The sequence below is a fragment of the Lemur catta genome, chromosome 2 (assembly GCF_020740605.2).
Source record: "Lemur catta isolate mLemCat1 chromosome 2, mLemCat1.pri, whole genome shotgun sequence".
Taxonomy (NCBI): domain Eukaryota; kingdom Metazoa; phylum Chordata; class Mammalia; order Primates; family Lemuridae; genus Lemur; species Lemur catta.
In genome coordinates this window covers 2,596,341-2,612,249 of record NC_059129.1, presented here as the reverse complement: position 1 = coordinate 2,612,249, position 15,909 = coordinate 2,596,341, and the positions used below count along the sequence as shown (strand labels likewise).

The 15,909-nt window shown below is 42.1% G+C and overlaps 1 protein-coding gene across 1 annotated transcript; it reads left to right on the top strand.

Annotated features, from left to right (window-relative positions):
- The first annotated feature begins 1,300 nt into the window (after window positions 1-1,300).
- On the top strand, window positions 1,301-4,352 carry ZNF597 (zinc finger protein 597). Its single transcript, XM_045542428.1, has 2 exons — window positions 1,301-1,424; window positions 3,138-4,352. The coding sequence occupies exons 1-2, from the start codon at window positions 1,304-1,306 to the stop codon at window positions 4,232-4,234; spliced, it is 1,218 nt and encodes a 405-aa protein (XP_045398384.1). The 5' UTR covers window positions 1,301-1,303; the 3' UTR covers window positions 4,235-4,352.
- Window positions 4,353-15,909: the final 11,557 nt, after the last annotated feature.

Sequence of the window (15,909 nt, the reverse complement as noted above, 5' to 3'; positions counted from 1 at the left end):
AAGTGTCCGATTGGTCAACAGAGAAGAAGGACTGCCCCCTCGGGTGCACCCTGACCAATCAAAGGGCAGATGGCCAATGCGGCAAGGGGCGGGTCGCTTCCGGCGGCTTTCTCCGCAGCTCTGCGTGGGGGAGCATGGGAGCGTGGGAGTGTTGCGGTGGCCGCGGCCTTCGTTGTTGCGTTACCGTCGGGCATCGCTTTTTGCTGCGTCTGCCCGGGGAGCAGGAGGCTGTCATTAGTCCCAGACTGGTAAGTGGGCCTCCTTCGAGGCTGGGCTGCGGAGAGGAGCAGTCGGCTGAGGTTCTTAAAGGATTTGGGCAGAATCGAGCGAGGCTGGGGGGTGCGTGGAGAAGCTTCGCAGAAGAACTGGCCCCATTAGGGACTGTTCTCTCCCCTCGCAGCTTTGTCCCGAAGTCCCTGTGGCGACTTGAAGAAGGCACCCCCACCCCCACTTCCCCAGATGGCGTCCGCGCTCCCGACAGCCGAGTCCCAGGTGAGATGAGGTACCTTTTTTCCGTCCAAATTCGTTGCTGCTTTCCGGCCTCTGCCTGACCACCTCCTTTGGAGGAGGCTTACGCATGCCGATCGTGATGGGAGTTTGTCTGATACGCCAACAACGCTTTCACCAAGCTGTCTTCGTTCCTAGACCTGGAACATAGAAGGGGTTTACCAGCTTCTTTTCAGAACCACCAACTGGGAGCAGAGCCCTTTGGAGGAGTCTATAGGAGAGTTTTCTCAAAGTGTCTTTCAGGAACGCTCCTCAGAATTGCAGTTTTCTAGGCTTCACTCCACACCTGCTGAATAATAATGATAAAGCCCTGGTGATTTTTCATCATACCATTAGGGAAGGAAGAGTAGGCCTCACAGTGTAGCAGTGAGTGTCGTGGGGAAGAAAAAGAGGGAATAGCAAAGGGAAGGATGTTGGGAGAACCCTGGAACCTTTATCTCTTTTATGATTTTTCCTGGGCTTCCCAGTCTTCTTTTTCTTAGAGCATCCTTTCTTAATGGTTTCCATCCCCAGGAGTTGTTGTTCCCTCATCGTTTCTCTTCCAGGAGAGACTACATCATTCCCACAATGTACTGTCTTGATCCTTACTCCACTGCCTCAAAATTTATGTCCATGTTTACTCTTTCCTTCCCAAGCCATAAATACCCCATCCCAGTACTCAGGAACATTTTACACCAAGCCCTTTTCTCCCTTGCATCTGATGTTTCTAGCTCTGCTCAGTCTTCCTAGACTAAGAAAGGGGCTGACCCTCTAGTCTCTTGTACTGAGTTGGGCTGTCATGTTGTTTCAGGGACCAATGCTGTTTGAGGATCTGGCTGTGTATTTTTCTCAAGAGGAGTATGTGAGTCTGCACCCTATCCAGAGGTCCCTCAGCAAAGATGCCACACAGGAGTGTTTTGAGGATGTGGCCTTGATGGGTAAGGCAATTGTTTTTCCTGCATTTCGGAACTTTCATCAGTTCTAGGATGAGGATTTCATGCCTTGTACACATGTTGATATGGTGGAGTGGGACCTGTCCCTGGGTGATTTATGTGGATATGATAATTGAATGAAAGAGCAAGTTTTAAAATATGACATGATTTTTTAAAATCTAGTCTAGTACAGGGACTGTGGTTTTGCATGAGAAGTGGCAATATCTGGTAGTCTTGCCAAACATTTGATAAAGTCAATTTACAGTTTTACATGGGAAATCCCATCAGTATAGGTTACTATCATTTGCTAAAGATTGGAAATTGATTTACTCAAGGAGGTGCTGTGCCTTTCTCACCCAAGAGGAACTATATGCAGGTGGATTCCTATGCCTGAGTAGGTTTTATCTCTGACATAGGAATATAGTTTGAGTATGGAAGCTATTCCATAACTCATATTTTATATCTTCCACTTCTCTCTTTGTCATATTCATGTTTTCCTCTACCTCATTGAACATGTGGAATATATTTATAATAGCTATTTAAACATTTTTTTCCTACTGGTTTTATCATCTGTGTCACTTGTGGATATGTTTCCATTGATTGATTTTTTTCCTAGTTATGGGTCATATTTTCCTGTTTCTTTACTTGCCTGGTAATTTTTGATTGAATGTTGGACATTGCGAATTATATGTTGTTTGGTAATGTATTTTGTTGTATTTTAAGAACTGTTTTTGGACTTTGTTGTGGGACACGGTTACTTGGGGTTAGTTTGATGCTTTCAGGGTGTGTTGTTTTGCTTTGTAAGGTTGGGTTCAGATCAGCCTTTATTCTGGGTCTGATTTGACCTACTGCAAAGGCAGTATTTTTCTGAGGACACTGCTTGATGTCTTATGTGTTAGAGGGTCTTTCCACTGTGGCTGGTGGGAACATGAACTATTGTGTGAACTCTGATTATTGTTCTGCGTATCCCTTCTTGGTGGTTCTTTCTGTGGTTGGGTAGTTTCCTCATGCACTTGCAGATTAGTACTGAGCCAAAGTCTTACTGAAACCCCATGTAGATGCTCTGAGCTTTCTTTCTGGAAGAATATTTGGAAAAATATTAAAAGGAATGCTTTTTGGTAGGCCCAAGTGTTGTCAGCCGTCCTTGTAGTAAGACTGGCTATTATCTGCGTGCAGTACATACAGTAGCTCTACCTTGATCTTTCCTCAGTGAGGGGTAAAGAAATTTTGGAGACCTCGCCTGGTGGTAATAAAACTATTTCTGGTAACCTGTGTGTTTCTCTGTTAAGTTAGAAAAATACTCACTTGCCCTTTCTTTCTTAATAAATACGAATCCAATCTCTTTTCCAATTGTAATTGTTCAGCTGTCACTTGAGATAGCTTAAATGATGAAAAATTCTTAAGACCTAAATAGACTAACTGGAAAACTTCACCTCTAGACAACGTGTGCCAAAACTGTCCTTAGTACCTGTCCCACTGGACTCTGACTTAGTTATAGCTATTCTCTGCTCCTCCCCTTTGCAGGTTCACCTAGAACCGGATCATTTGGGAGGCCGGGAGAGTCTGCTGTCTCCTGATTTTGCATATTTATCAGTGTCTGGATTGCAGGATAACCCACCTACAGTTTTCTTGTGTACTTTAACTACCTGAGCTTTTTTTCCCCTCAGTACCACTTGAAGGTGTTGTCTATGTTTTGCTTTGTTTTGTTTTTATCAACAGGAGTGGAAGGTGAGACTGAGATGAGTCAGCAGTTAAGCCTAGAGTCTATGGAACCTGAACAGCTTTCCCTAGAAGAGTATCCCATTCCTGCATCCCCTGTCCAGTACCCAGAAAACCTCTCTGAGGATGGAGTTGAAAACCCTGAAGAGAAAATATCAAGTGGAACTCCCCCTTGCAAGAAAAAGTTCATAAGCCTTTTAGTTACCATTGACAACCGTACCCCATTAGTAGGACTATCTGAATGTTTAGGAGTCAGAGCACTTTCTGAAATTCTTGAATTTCCCTGGGAAGAAGCCGAAAATGTGTACAAGTGTCCTGACTGTGACCAAAACTTCAGCGATAAGTCATACCTTGTTTTGCATCAGAAATTTCATTTACGAGAGAAAACAAATAAAACAAATAAATGTGGTGACTGTGGGAAGATCTTCAGTCACAGAGCCAACCTGAGGGCACACATCAGAATCCATACTGGTGAGAGGCCTTATAAGTGTATCAGGTGCTGTGCCAAGTTTCGCCAGAGGTCAAGTCTGTCCCGGCACATGAAAAGCCACAGGAGGAAGGAACGCTATGTGTGTAATGAATGTGCAGCACGGCATCGGAAAAGCCACACTGCCGAAAAAGCCAGTGAATGTGCTAACAGTGATAAATGTGTGGATCAGGAAACAGATCTTGTTTTGGATGAGGAGACACAGGTAGTGACCCCTGAGCACCCGCATGTTCACTGCATGAAGACCTTTGAGCAGTCTTCATGTCCTGCTGTCCCCGAGAAGGCCCATAAGGAGGATTCTGAACGCCGCAGTGACGATGACGACAATTTTTTTTCATTCGCAAAATTCAAACCCTTACAATGTCCTGACTGTGACATGACCTTTCCTTGTTTCTCTGAGCTTGTTTCTCATCAGGACACTCATGCGGAGGAAAAGCTCCATAAATGCAAAACATGTGAAAAAAGTTTTACTTCAGAGTCAGAACTTGCAAACCACCAGAAGAGCCACAGGACGGAGGAGCCTTTTAAATGTACCGTGTGTGGGAAAGGTTTCAGGGTGAAGGCGGATCTCGTTGCTCATAAGCGAACCCATATGAAACACACAAAGTAAATACACCAAGGATGAATGACTGGGCTTTTCAGTGTCTATACAGTGGGAAATAGTCACTGTTTGTGTGCCAGACACTGTGCTAAGCACTTTATACACATTCCAGGTATACGTGGGCTGTCCGGAAAGTATCCAGCCATGGAATATGAAAAACTATGAAAATTATGGTTGGATACTTTCCAGACAGCCCTTGTATTTAATTTTCACCACAACCTTGATTTAGGCAGTATTATTTCTATTTTATAACTGAGGAAACATAATCAATGTGACATTGATTATGTGAATGAAGCCAGCATTCGAACTCAGTTATTGTTCAACTTTCATTTGTATGAGCCAGAAAAAGATACAGAACTTTTGTTTAAATTCAGTTTTCATTAAAATGAAGACTATTGCTAGAGTTCCTTTAATTTTATGTTGTTTCCAAGTTTTAGAAGGAGGAGAATTTATTTATTTTTTTGTCAGTTCTGCAGACATATCTTGGAAAGTAAATGCTTTTATATCCGTTTTATACTTTTTTGGCTATAACTATTTGAATGTAATATTTGTATGAGATTATTTTATGTGTGAATTTTTAGAGGAGATTAGAAGCTTTTTCTCCCCCTGTAAAAAGTTCCCTAAACTAGTTGGTATCTTGATGACTGTTAGTATTCATGGAGTTGCCATTCTCAGATCTGATGTCAGGGGCAGTACTGGCATTTCTGACCCAGTTGTTTGCAAGGAGTTTTGGCAACCTGATTACAGCCCTTCTCTGGAGGCTGCACTTGACTTGGGGAGGAGGGGAAGTACTTGCTCCTCTCTAAGATGATTCACCTCCATACCTCTACTGAAGCACAGTACCTGTCTTCTTACGAGTAATTGTTTTTTTATAACTATTTCTTAGTGAGCATGCTAGATATTTTAGGTATACTATCTATCTTCAGATTAAATCTGTGACAGAAAAAAGACTGTCCTTGTTTTATAAGTAAACTGAAGCCCTTACAGGGTAGTCAGTACTTGGCCCAGCAAACAAAAAATACCACATTATCGTGAAGCTGGCATTTAAACTTGGGTCTCTCTAACTCCCAAGGCCAAGCATCCAGCCACACTGCATCATTTGTTGGCATTCACATCATGTATCAGCACCGCAGGCAGCCGGGGAGGCTGAGATCGGTAGGTGAGGATGGTCATCATCACAGAGGCTGCCCTGTGTACTTGCATCCTGGAACCGCTTCACTCTCCTTGAACTTCACCCAAAGCCTGCCTTACATGTACAGTTATACAACAGAAAACTCAGGACTTTGAACTCCCATCCCTGTCATCAGATAAGAGATTTCAAACTTTGCAGAGTATAGTCCTGAAGGTTTTAGTTGGGTTTTGGTTTTTAAAAAACACCCATAACATTTCCTCTCCATCTCCAAAGACAAATACATGTAGAAAATTGTTAGATTTCATCAACATACTTGATAATATGTATGTCTTTAGATATTTCTATTATACTTAAATATTGGAGCAAAATATTGTTAAATAGTATGGTTATTAGTGTTAAAGAACCAGAGAATGTTGTAAATATACGTTCATATAGAATTTCTCTTTAAAACAAAATTGATTGCATACCTATCAACAAAACAATATTTATACGTGCTTTTGAGTGGGATGTAAGAATGGTCTTATTCTATTTAAATAGACAGTATGAAAGTACAGTATTTGCTAAAATGGAATTATTGCTGGAAAACCTCATGAGCAAAAATAAAGGCTTGTTAAGGACTAACTGGATGGAAGGTAGTACCTGGGAGGTGTTATTTCTACAGAACAGCAGATTGAGAACTTAGTATACAAAAACATGCTGGCTACTGCACCTAAGCTCTTCACACCGATCAGGGTAGAGAGACACTATTCAGGTGAGAGGAAAGCTGAAACCAACAACCCTAACCCAGCTCACTTACTCTTCCCCCCTTTTTGTCGTTCTTGCTTGCAGATCCACAGTTGAGACCATGTGTTTGTCAAGGTCAGACTTGGCTCTTTATTTCTGATGTCTCCACTCTTAGGATACAGGACACCAGTCTTCCAGGCCTTTATTGTCTTAAATTTAAAAATGAGGCCTTACGATTTTCAGGTCTGTGTGTCTGAGGTACTTTGAATTGTATAGAAGGATAGTCTCTGGTTAGATTTCTTATTAGCCACCTCTGGGATGTAATGATCTTTTTTAAATATCAACAAGAACACAACCTTCCTGCTCTCTTGCTTCTTCCCTCAGTGGGAGAAACTGGCATGATACCTCACCAGCACTTATGAGGGGCCCTTATATTTCAGTCAAAGACTGAAGAGTTGCAGGGTGGGGCATATAATTGGGAAAGAAGCCCCTGCTAGCAGAGTTGCTACAGAAGTGGAGAGGAATATCTTAGGCACTTGGACAGAATGGGGCTGATAGAAAAGATGGACACTCTCATCCTTTTTTTTTTCCTCCTAAGAAAGCATAGGGGAAGGTAAGAATTTGTGTCGTGCATCCTGTTCTGCACCTCAGTATGGAAATTTGCCTTTCCAGTTGAGGCTTCATTCACAACCCCTCATTTTTTTGCTATTTTATTTATTCTCCAGATTATAGAAGGTTATGACACACCTCCATAGAAGATTAGAAAAATAATATTCTTCTACATAAATACTAAAATACACATGGGTGTGACTTTTTGGTATAATATTGTTAATGATTGGTATGCAAAAAAAAAAAAAAAAACCTTACCTGAGTGTCAGTTACTGTGAAATGGGCATATTTGCAGTTGTTGCCTTATTGTGCACTTGTACCTAAAAAAATTTGCTGGATGTAATTCAAGCTGCTCTTCCCCCAGGGAATTGAGGGAAAAGGTGTATCTGCTGGTGAGATTTAGGCTGTTTTTATGAAGATGGCTTTTTTGTCCTATTTAGTGTCAAGTGATGGAGATTCCATAAAATTGTCGTTGACTCAGATACTATTAGCCTACCATTTTAGGTGCTATTAACAAATACTGGATAAAAGTTAATACAGGAATGAAAAACTAAATGCAAGAATTTATTGCTATGTATGGTTAGTTAACTACATTTTGCAGCATAGGTGTTGACACACTATGCAGAGTGAAAACTTTTTGCTGAAGAAACTGACTCAAACAAATTTCTTTTTTGTTGTTAGTGCAGTGATGAAAATGTGTGTCCCACAGTTCCTTAACATGATTGTTGGAATATCAGGTTCTGCTAAATAGTCATCATTGATGAAAACAGCATTTTCTCAATGGAATTCGGATGTTAGCAGTTTACATTTTGTAATTTAAAAAATTGTGGAATTTATTTCTTGAATGAGTTGGACTCAAAATAGTTTTGCTTAGAGCTTTGATACTACAGGTAATAGTCTATTCATATCTCCTCATTTAACATAGAAAATGACTAACCCAATAATTCAAGGAGTTAAAACTCAAAACAAATGACATTTCATGGAAGATGCCATTTTGAGTCTTTGCCTCCTGAGATTCCATATATAATTAAGTGGCAATGTTCTGGTGACTGCACCATAAGATGCCATGCAATCTGAAACTGAAGATTTTGCTCAAAGTAATCTGCCCAGTAATACTGCATATGTGTACAAGGAGAGACATAGGTTATAATTTATATGATAAAAGAGTCTATTTTGAATGTCCATTAAACTTGCTATCCCTGTGGGATTTTAGCAGCAAAGTGTTTTTGCTTTGACCATCTGTTTAAAAAGTAACAAAATGATCTTCATTAGAAATGTATATATATTCATCTGTTTTCGTTTTGTAGATTAGGAGAGCTATTGATCTAATATAAAAATGACCATTACCCATCTTTCTAAGGCCCCTCTGACTACAAGTGTTTTGTCTTGTTTTTAAATTGACATTCCTTCTTATATTAACAGTCTGTGGAGGAGGGGGATACAATATAAATATTCATCCATATAAACTTAAGAATGTGCTGTAATCTCTAGTTCCTTTGGATACCTCAGAAGTATATTTGTTGTATGCACTTCTATTTGTGTAATGTTTTAATTTTACTGTTTTTGGTGCATTTTCATCAGTCTTAACTCTAGATTGCAAGCTCTCACCAGGCAGTGCTTATGTTTATCTGATGTGCAATTTGTCGTCTAATAAAATGCTATTTTATGGTGATATCAAGGAGGTGAACTTTTTTTCTTTTTTACACTTCAGTGGTTTAGATGGCAATGAAGTGAATTTTGAAGACTGGTGGGATTGTGGTTTGGAGAGGGTGAATGAATGACTTCTTGCCATTAATTAAGTAAAATCGCTTGCTCTCTGGAACTCGGCAGAAAATTCCGGCGTTATTGCGGGAAGACAGCACCAGACGTCGATCGCCTGTCCAGGCTCCAGCAGGAGTACAGGGCCAGGTGCCTTTGGTCTCTCCAGGGCAGCGACTGCCCGGCGAGGGTTGCCACTTCAAGCTGGGCGTCAGGGGTAGAGGCGAGTGGGGCTCCCAGAAGGCTTCACGTAGCCTCGAGGAGCTCCTAGGTCTCCAGCTTGGCAGCCAACGGCACGGGCCAGCGGAAGTGGCAGTGAGGAGACTTACTGCAGCGGGCGGCTATCCAGGAAGCGGAAGCGCCAGGCCACTTCCGGCAGCGCCTGCGCACTCCTGGGGAAGTCGGGGTGTCGCGAGAAGTGGGGACGCGGCCACTGGGTTTGGCCCGGCTTCTGTCCTGCGTCCACTGCAGCCTGCTAGGCAGTCTCCGCGTAACCGGGCAGTAGGGGTAAGAACATTTGCCGAGGGACTCCGCAGGTCTTGGCCTCCGTATCAGCAAGAAGGTAACACGGGTGGGACTGTGGAGGACCAACCTGAATCTCCATCCCGTGATTCTAGGCAATGACCGCGCTGAGACAGAAGGAACCTTACGTCACCTTCTCGCCTCTGGCCCCACTTCATCGTTGTGAAGGTACAGGCCCATCGTGAGTGTGTGTCTCTGGCTTGTTGAAATGGAGAGTTTGTACTTCTCACTTGTGCTGGGTAGAGTATTATCCTCTCTCTAGAACAAGCACTAGTTGCCTCTTAGGCTTTTGGAGTGTTCCATAGCCGAATTCTAACGTGCTTCTGGTCAGTTGGAATGTACTCTCCATTCACCTTGGGTAGATGGTTTCCCCAACTGAGCTTGGACACTTCCATGGCTACAAAAGACCGTGCTTTAGGTCTAGCTGAGATTTGTCTTCTCCCGTGCACTCCAGATTCGTAGCTTCAAGTGTCTCCAAGAGATCACTGAAACATCAAAACACATGTCCTGGCCAGGTATAGTAGCTGACGCCTGTAATCCCAGCCCAATGGGAGGCTGAGATGGGAGGATCGCTTGAGCCCTGGCATTGAGGTTATAGTGAGCTATGATTGTGCCACTGCACTCCAACCTGGGCAACAGAGCAAGACTCTTTCTCAAAAACAAAACAAAACAAAACCCAAAAAACCACACATTTCCTTAACTCATGCTTTTAGCTCCAATCTGTTTGCCTCCAGTATGTGGTACCACATCTACACAACTGCTCGTGCTATCAACATACACTCTTTCTCCCATGTTGCTATGGTTTGAATGTTTGTGTTCCCCTGTGTATGTTGACATTCCGATCCCTAAGGTGGTGGTATTAGGAGGTGGGGCTTTTGGGAGGTGATTATATCATGAAGGCAGAGCCCTTGTGATTGGGATCAGTGCCCTTATGAAAGAGACTGCAGAGAGCTAGCTAGCATCTTGTACCATGGAAGGACTTAGCAAGAAGGCACCATCTATGAAATGACCCTCACCACACACCGAATCTGCCAGTGCTTTGATCTGGGACTTCCCAGCCTGCAGAACTGTGAGAAATAAACTTCTATTGTTTATAAGCTACCCAGTTTGTGGCAATTTGTTATAACAGCCAGAAGGGACTAAGACATCTCCTCCATTCAATCAAGTCCTGTGGAATATACCTCAAAAGTATCAAAAACATGACTGCTTCTATCTCCACTGCCCCACCCTTACCCAACAGTACTCACCTAGGTTGGCTGAAATGGCCTGCTAACTTCATATCACTCTTGTTCTCTGCTGCCAGCACAGCTAGCACATCTGATTATGTCACCACCCAACTTGGCATCTTCCACTGGCTTCCCATTGTCCTTAGGAACATCTAAAATTTTCAACATGACCTTCCTGTTACTTCCCTGCCAGCATCAATTCCAGCTGCTCTCTTCTCTCTCTCCCCCTCTCCAGCTGCACTAACTTTCAGTTCATCGAATATATCAAACTCTTTACTTTCAGAATTGTGCACGTTCTTTTTCTTTTATCTAGAAAATTCCCCTCAATCCCTATCTCCTTTGTTTTACCCTCCTTATAGCAACTACCATGCTTGTAATTGAGTAGTAATTATGTAACTAATAATTTATTAATAATTGTCTCTATATGGTCAGAGACCAGGCACATGCTAGATGCTTAGAATTATGCGTTTTTTTTTTTTTTTTTTGCGGTGGTGGGGGACAGAGTCTTGCTCTGTTGCCTGGGCTAGAGTGCCGTGTCATCAGCCTAGCTGACAGCAACCTCAGACTCCTGGGCTCAAGCAATCCTTTTGCTCGGCCCCCTGAGTAGCTAGGACTACAGGCATGCACCACCATGCCCAGCTAATTTTTTCTCTATATATTTTTAGTTGTCCGGCTAATTTCTTTCTATTTTTGGTAGAGATGAGTCTCACTCTTCCTGAGGCTGGTCTCGAACTCCTGACCTCGAGTGATCCTCCTGCCTCAGCCTCCCAGAGTGCTAGGATTACAGGTGGGAGCCACCATGCCCAGCCTTAGAATTATGCATTGAATGAATGAAACTTCTATAGCTCTGTCAGTTTTATACTATTGATTGCAGCTAAAAGACTAAAGCAGAGAAAGGGCTTCCTGGATCCTACACAAGGCTAGTTAAGACTGAGAGGGGGTTGTTGTCTTATGTAATGCAAAGAAATCAACACAGATAGTCAAGAAAAATGAAGAAACAGGGAATATGTACCAAACAAAAGAAGATGATAAATCTCCAGAAACCAACTCTAATGAAATGGCTATAAGTGATTTACCCAATAGGGAATTTAAAATAATGGTCGTAAAGATGCTTTTTGAGTTAAGAGAGTAATGCATGAACAAACTGAGTATTTCAGCAGAGATAGAAAATATGAAGATGTACCAAACAGAAATTATACAGCCGAATACAATAACTTAACTGAAAAGTTCAATAGAAGGGTTCAACAGCAGACTAGGTGAAGCAGTAGAAAGGACCAATTAACTTGAAGACAGGGCACTGGAAATCATCCAGTCAGAGGGGCAAAAATGAAGAAAAAAAAAAAGAGTGAAGATAGCTTAAGGGATTTATGGGCCACTGTCAGGCAGACCAATATATGCAGTATTGGATTTTTGCTAGGGGGGAGGAGGGAGATGAGAGAGAGAGAGAAATGGACAGAAAGTATATGCAAACAGTGGCTGAAAACTTGCCAAAGCTGGGAATGAAATAGAAATCCAGATCCAGGAAGCCCAAGGGACACCATTTAAGATGAATCCCAAGAGACTCATACTGAGAAACATTACAATAAAATTTCCAAAAGTTAGAGACAGAATTTTGAAAGCAGCAAGAGCAAAGCAACTTCTATGTGCAAGGAGTATCCCATAACACTATCAGCAGATTTTTAAAACATAAAGCTTGTAGGCCAGAAGTGAATGGGATGATACATACAAAGTGCTGAAAGAAAAAAACCTGCCAGCCAAGCAAACCCATCCTTCAGAAATGAAGGAGAAATAAAGATGTTCTCCAGCAAACAGAGGCTGAGGGAGTTTATCATTATTAGACCTTCCTTACAAGAAATGCTAAAGGGAATTCTTCAGGTTGAAACAAAACAATGTGAAGCAGCAACATGAGACACAAAATGTGAAACTCACTGGCAAAGGTAAATGTTTAGACAAAACCAGAATATTGTATTACTGTAACAGTGGTGGGCAAACATTTTAATTTTGCTACGTAAGTTAAAAGGCAAAAGTATTTAAAACAACTATAACTATTATGTTGATGGTAACACAATATAAATAGATGTAAAATTGTGTCATCAATAGCATATAAGGTGAGGCGAGGAATTCTTGCATGCAAGGGGAGTTAAGTTGTTATCAGCTTAAAGTAGACTTATAAATATAAGATATTTTATGTAAGCCCCTTGGTAACTACAAAGAAAACACCTATAGAAGTTACACAAAGATAAAGAGAAAAGAATAAAAACTTATCAAGATAAAAAAATGAAACACAAAAGACAGGAAGAGAGACAAAAGAATTACAAGTCAAACAGAAAATAATTAACACAATGGCCATAGTAAATCCTTATCAACAATTGCTTTAAATGTAAATGGAGTAAACTCACCAATAAAAAGATAAAAGACTGGCTGAATGGATAAAAAAATAATATCCAACTGTAAGTTGTCTACAAGACACTTTAGATTCAAGGACACACATAGGCTGAAAGTGAAGGGACAGAAAAAGATATTCCATGCAAATGATAATCAAAAGAAAGCAGGAGTGGCTATACTTAGACAAAATGGATTTTACATCAAAAACTGCCTCTAAAAACAAAGAAGGTTATTACATGATGATAAAACAGTTTGGCAGGAAGATACAACAATTGTATATATGTGTACACACACACCCCTAATATCAAAGCACTTAAGAATATAGAGCAAATATTGACAAATCTGAAAGGAGAAATTGATAGCAATGGAATTATAGTAGAAGACTTCAACACTCCACTTTCAGTAATGGATAGAACATCCATACAGAAAATCAATGAAACGTAGCACACTTGAACAACACTACAGACCAAATTTCCCTAACAGACATGTACAGAACTTTTCACACAACAGAAAAAAATACACATTATTTTTCAAGCACACACAGAACATTCTCCAGGATAGATCACATGTTATATCACAAAACAGATTTTAACAAATTCAAGAAGACTGAAATCATACCAGGTATCTCTTGTTACCACAATAGAATGAAACTAGGAATCAGTAATAGTAAGAAACAGGAAAATTCACAAATACCTGGAAACTAAATAACACACTCTTGAACAGCCACTGGAACAAAGAGGAAATCAAAAAGGAATAGATGCAAAAAAAGTACTACTAAGAGGGAAATTTATAGCAATAAATGCCTACATCAAAAAAATAGATCTCATATAAACAACCTAACTACACCTCAAAGAGTTAGCAAAAGAACGAACTAAACCCAAAATTAACAGAAGGAAGGAAATAATAAAGATCAGAATATAAATAAATAAGGTAGAAAATAGAAAACTATAGAAAAAAATCAACAAAAATAAGTTTGTCTATTGAAAAATTAAAATTGACAAACTCTTAGACTAAGAAGAAGACTCAAATAAATAAAAAATGAAAGAGGAGACAGCACAATATATTCCTCAGAAATAAAAAGGAGTATAAGGGACTATTATTAACAATTAGATGCCAACAATTGGATAGCATAGAGGAAATGGTTATGTTCCTAGAAACATACAACCTACCAATACTGAATCAGAAAGAAATTGAAAGCATGAACAGACCAATAGCAAATGAGGAGGTTGAAGTAGTAATCAAAAAGCTCCTTTCATGCTCTTTTAAGGGAGTAGTAAAAATAAACAAAAACCTCCCAACAAGGAAAAGCCCAGGGCCAGTGGTTTCATGGCTGAATTCTACCAAACGCTCAAAGAAGAATTAATACCAATCCTTCTTAAACTCATCGAAAAAAACAGAAGTAGAGAGAGTATTTCCAAGCACATTTTATAAAATTGTAAAATGATACCGAGGCCAAAGACACCACAAGAAATGAAAACTACAAGCCAATATCTCTGATGAACAAAAATGCGAAAATCCTCAATAAAAATACTAGCAAATTGGCAAGGTGTGGTGGGTTGGGTGGCTGAGGAGGGAGGATCGCTTGAGGCCAGGAGTTCAAGAGGAGCCTGGGAAATAAGCAAAATCCTATCTCTACAAAAACTAGAAAAATTAGCTGGGCGTCATGGTGCGGGCCTGTAGTCCCAGCTACTTGGGAGGCTGAGGCAGGAGGATCTCTTGAGCCCACGAGTTCGAGGTTGTAGAGAGCTATGATCGCACCACTGCACTCCAGCCTGGGAGACAGAGCGAGACTCTGTCTCTAAAAATGAATGAATGAATACTAAAAAACAGGTAAAGGGAAGGAGAGAATCAGAGAGGTAATTAGAATAGAGAAAAAAATGGCTAACACTAATCAAAAGCAGGTTATGTGCCAGCCCTTCTGTGCTGAGCACTTTTCCTGGATTATTTCACCACTTTCATCACATTTTAACACATCAGAAATAGGGCTGGATTGTTGGGTATGTTGGGATGGATGTAGGAGACACACTGGAAGGTGCGTTGAAGGTGTGTTATTAAATCGCTCAGCTTCCTATGAGCTGTGCAAACTCCATAAGAAAAAAAAAAAGATTGAATATCAGTTTCCTCCAATGCCAAGAAGACAATCATAGCGTCTCCCTCCAAACATGCAAGGGTCAAGGGCGATGCTGAGGTGTCTCTGTGAGGAATCGCTGCCGCCATCAAGTGACCGTTCTGGAAGGAGAAAGCTGGGGGCGCCCTGACCTTCCTATGTAAATTAGATCCTTCCCCACTCACTCACTATCGCGTCATTCCTGTCTAATATTTCTTCTTAGGAGTTATAGTTGCCGTTTTACATTTGTTTGTGTAATTATTTTATTCGGGTCTGTTTCGCCCTCTGGACTGGGCTAAGAGAGGGTGCAGGTCGTCTGGGTTCCTCACAGTACCTCCAGCACCTAATGTTGCCTTGGCGTGTAGTCGGCATTCAATATGTATTTGTCAGATCACTGAACGAGCTTAAAGAACGAACCTCCAGGACAGCCTTTTCAGTCCAGTCTCAACTGCCCTAAGATAGCAACCGCGCGAGTTCTGCGGAGCGGAGCCGGTGAGGACTACATTTCCCAGAAGGCACCACGACGGCCCGGCCCCCTCTTCACACTGACAGCCACTACAGACAATAGGAGGGCAGAATTCCTCGGGGTGGGCGCCAGGTGGCCCAATCAGAGGAGAATGGTCCGAGTACTACCTGCAGAGGCCCCGCCCCCTCCTCAGCCTCGGGCCGCTTTACCTGCCGGTGCTGCTTTCCGGAAGAGCTTACTAGGTTCATCCCGCCCCAAGGCTGCTTCCGCAGCAAGATCCTGACCCGTCGGACCCTGGTCCTATGTCCCTGGGTGTCCCCAGGGATGGGGGCGCGTAAGTCCCCGCGGAACCCCATCCCCTCCCGCCTACGAAGTACCGGGCCCAGCGGAGGAGGCGTGTTCCGCGGCCGTGAGCGCCCCCGCGCGCCGCCCCCTCCTCGGTGGGCGCTGCCCCCAGTGCAGTGTCGGGGCGGGAAGGCAGGGACAGGGTTTTGCTGTGATCAGCATCGTGAGGATAACTCTGCATCCAAGTGATCGGACTGGGCTGAGCCCCGAGACGACAGACACTCAGGAGGCTGTTGGAATCGAACGTGTGAGAGATGAGGGCCTGTAGTGGGGGTCACGCGAATGAGGAAGAGCAGGTGACTTCCTGACAGATGGAGGAGAGAACAGTGACAATTGGTGGGGTAAGTGAGAACAGGGAGTCAGCGATGACTTTGAAGTTTCTGGTTTGGGTGACGTGATGGTTAGTATTAA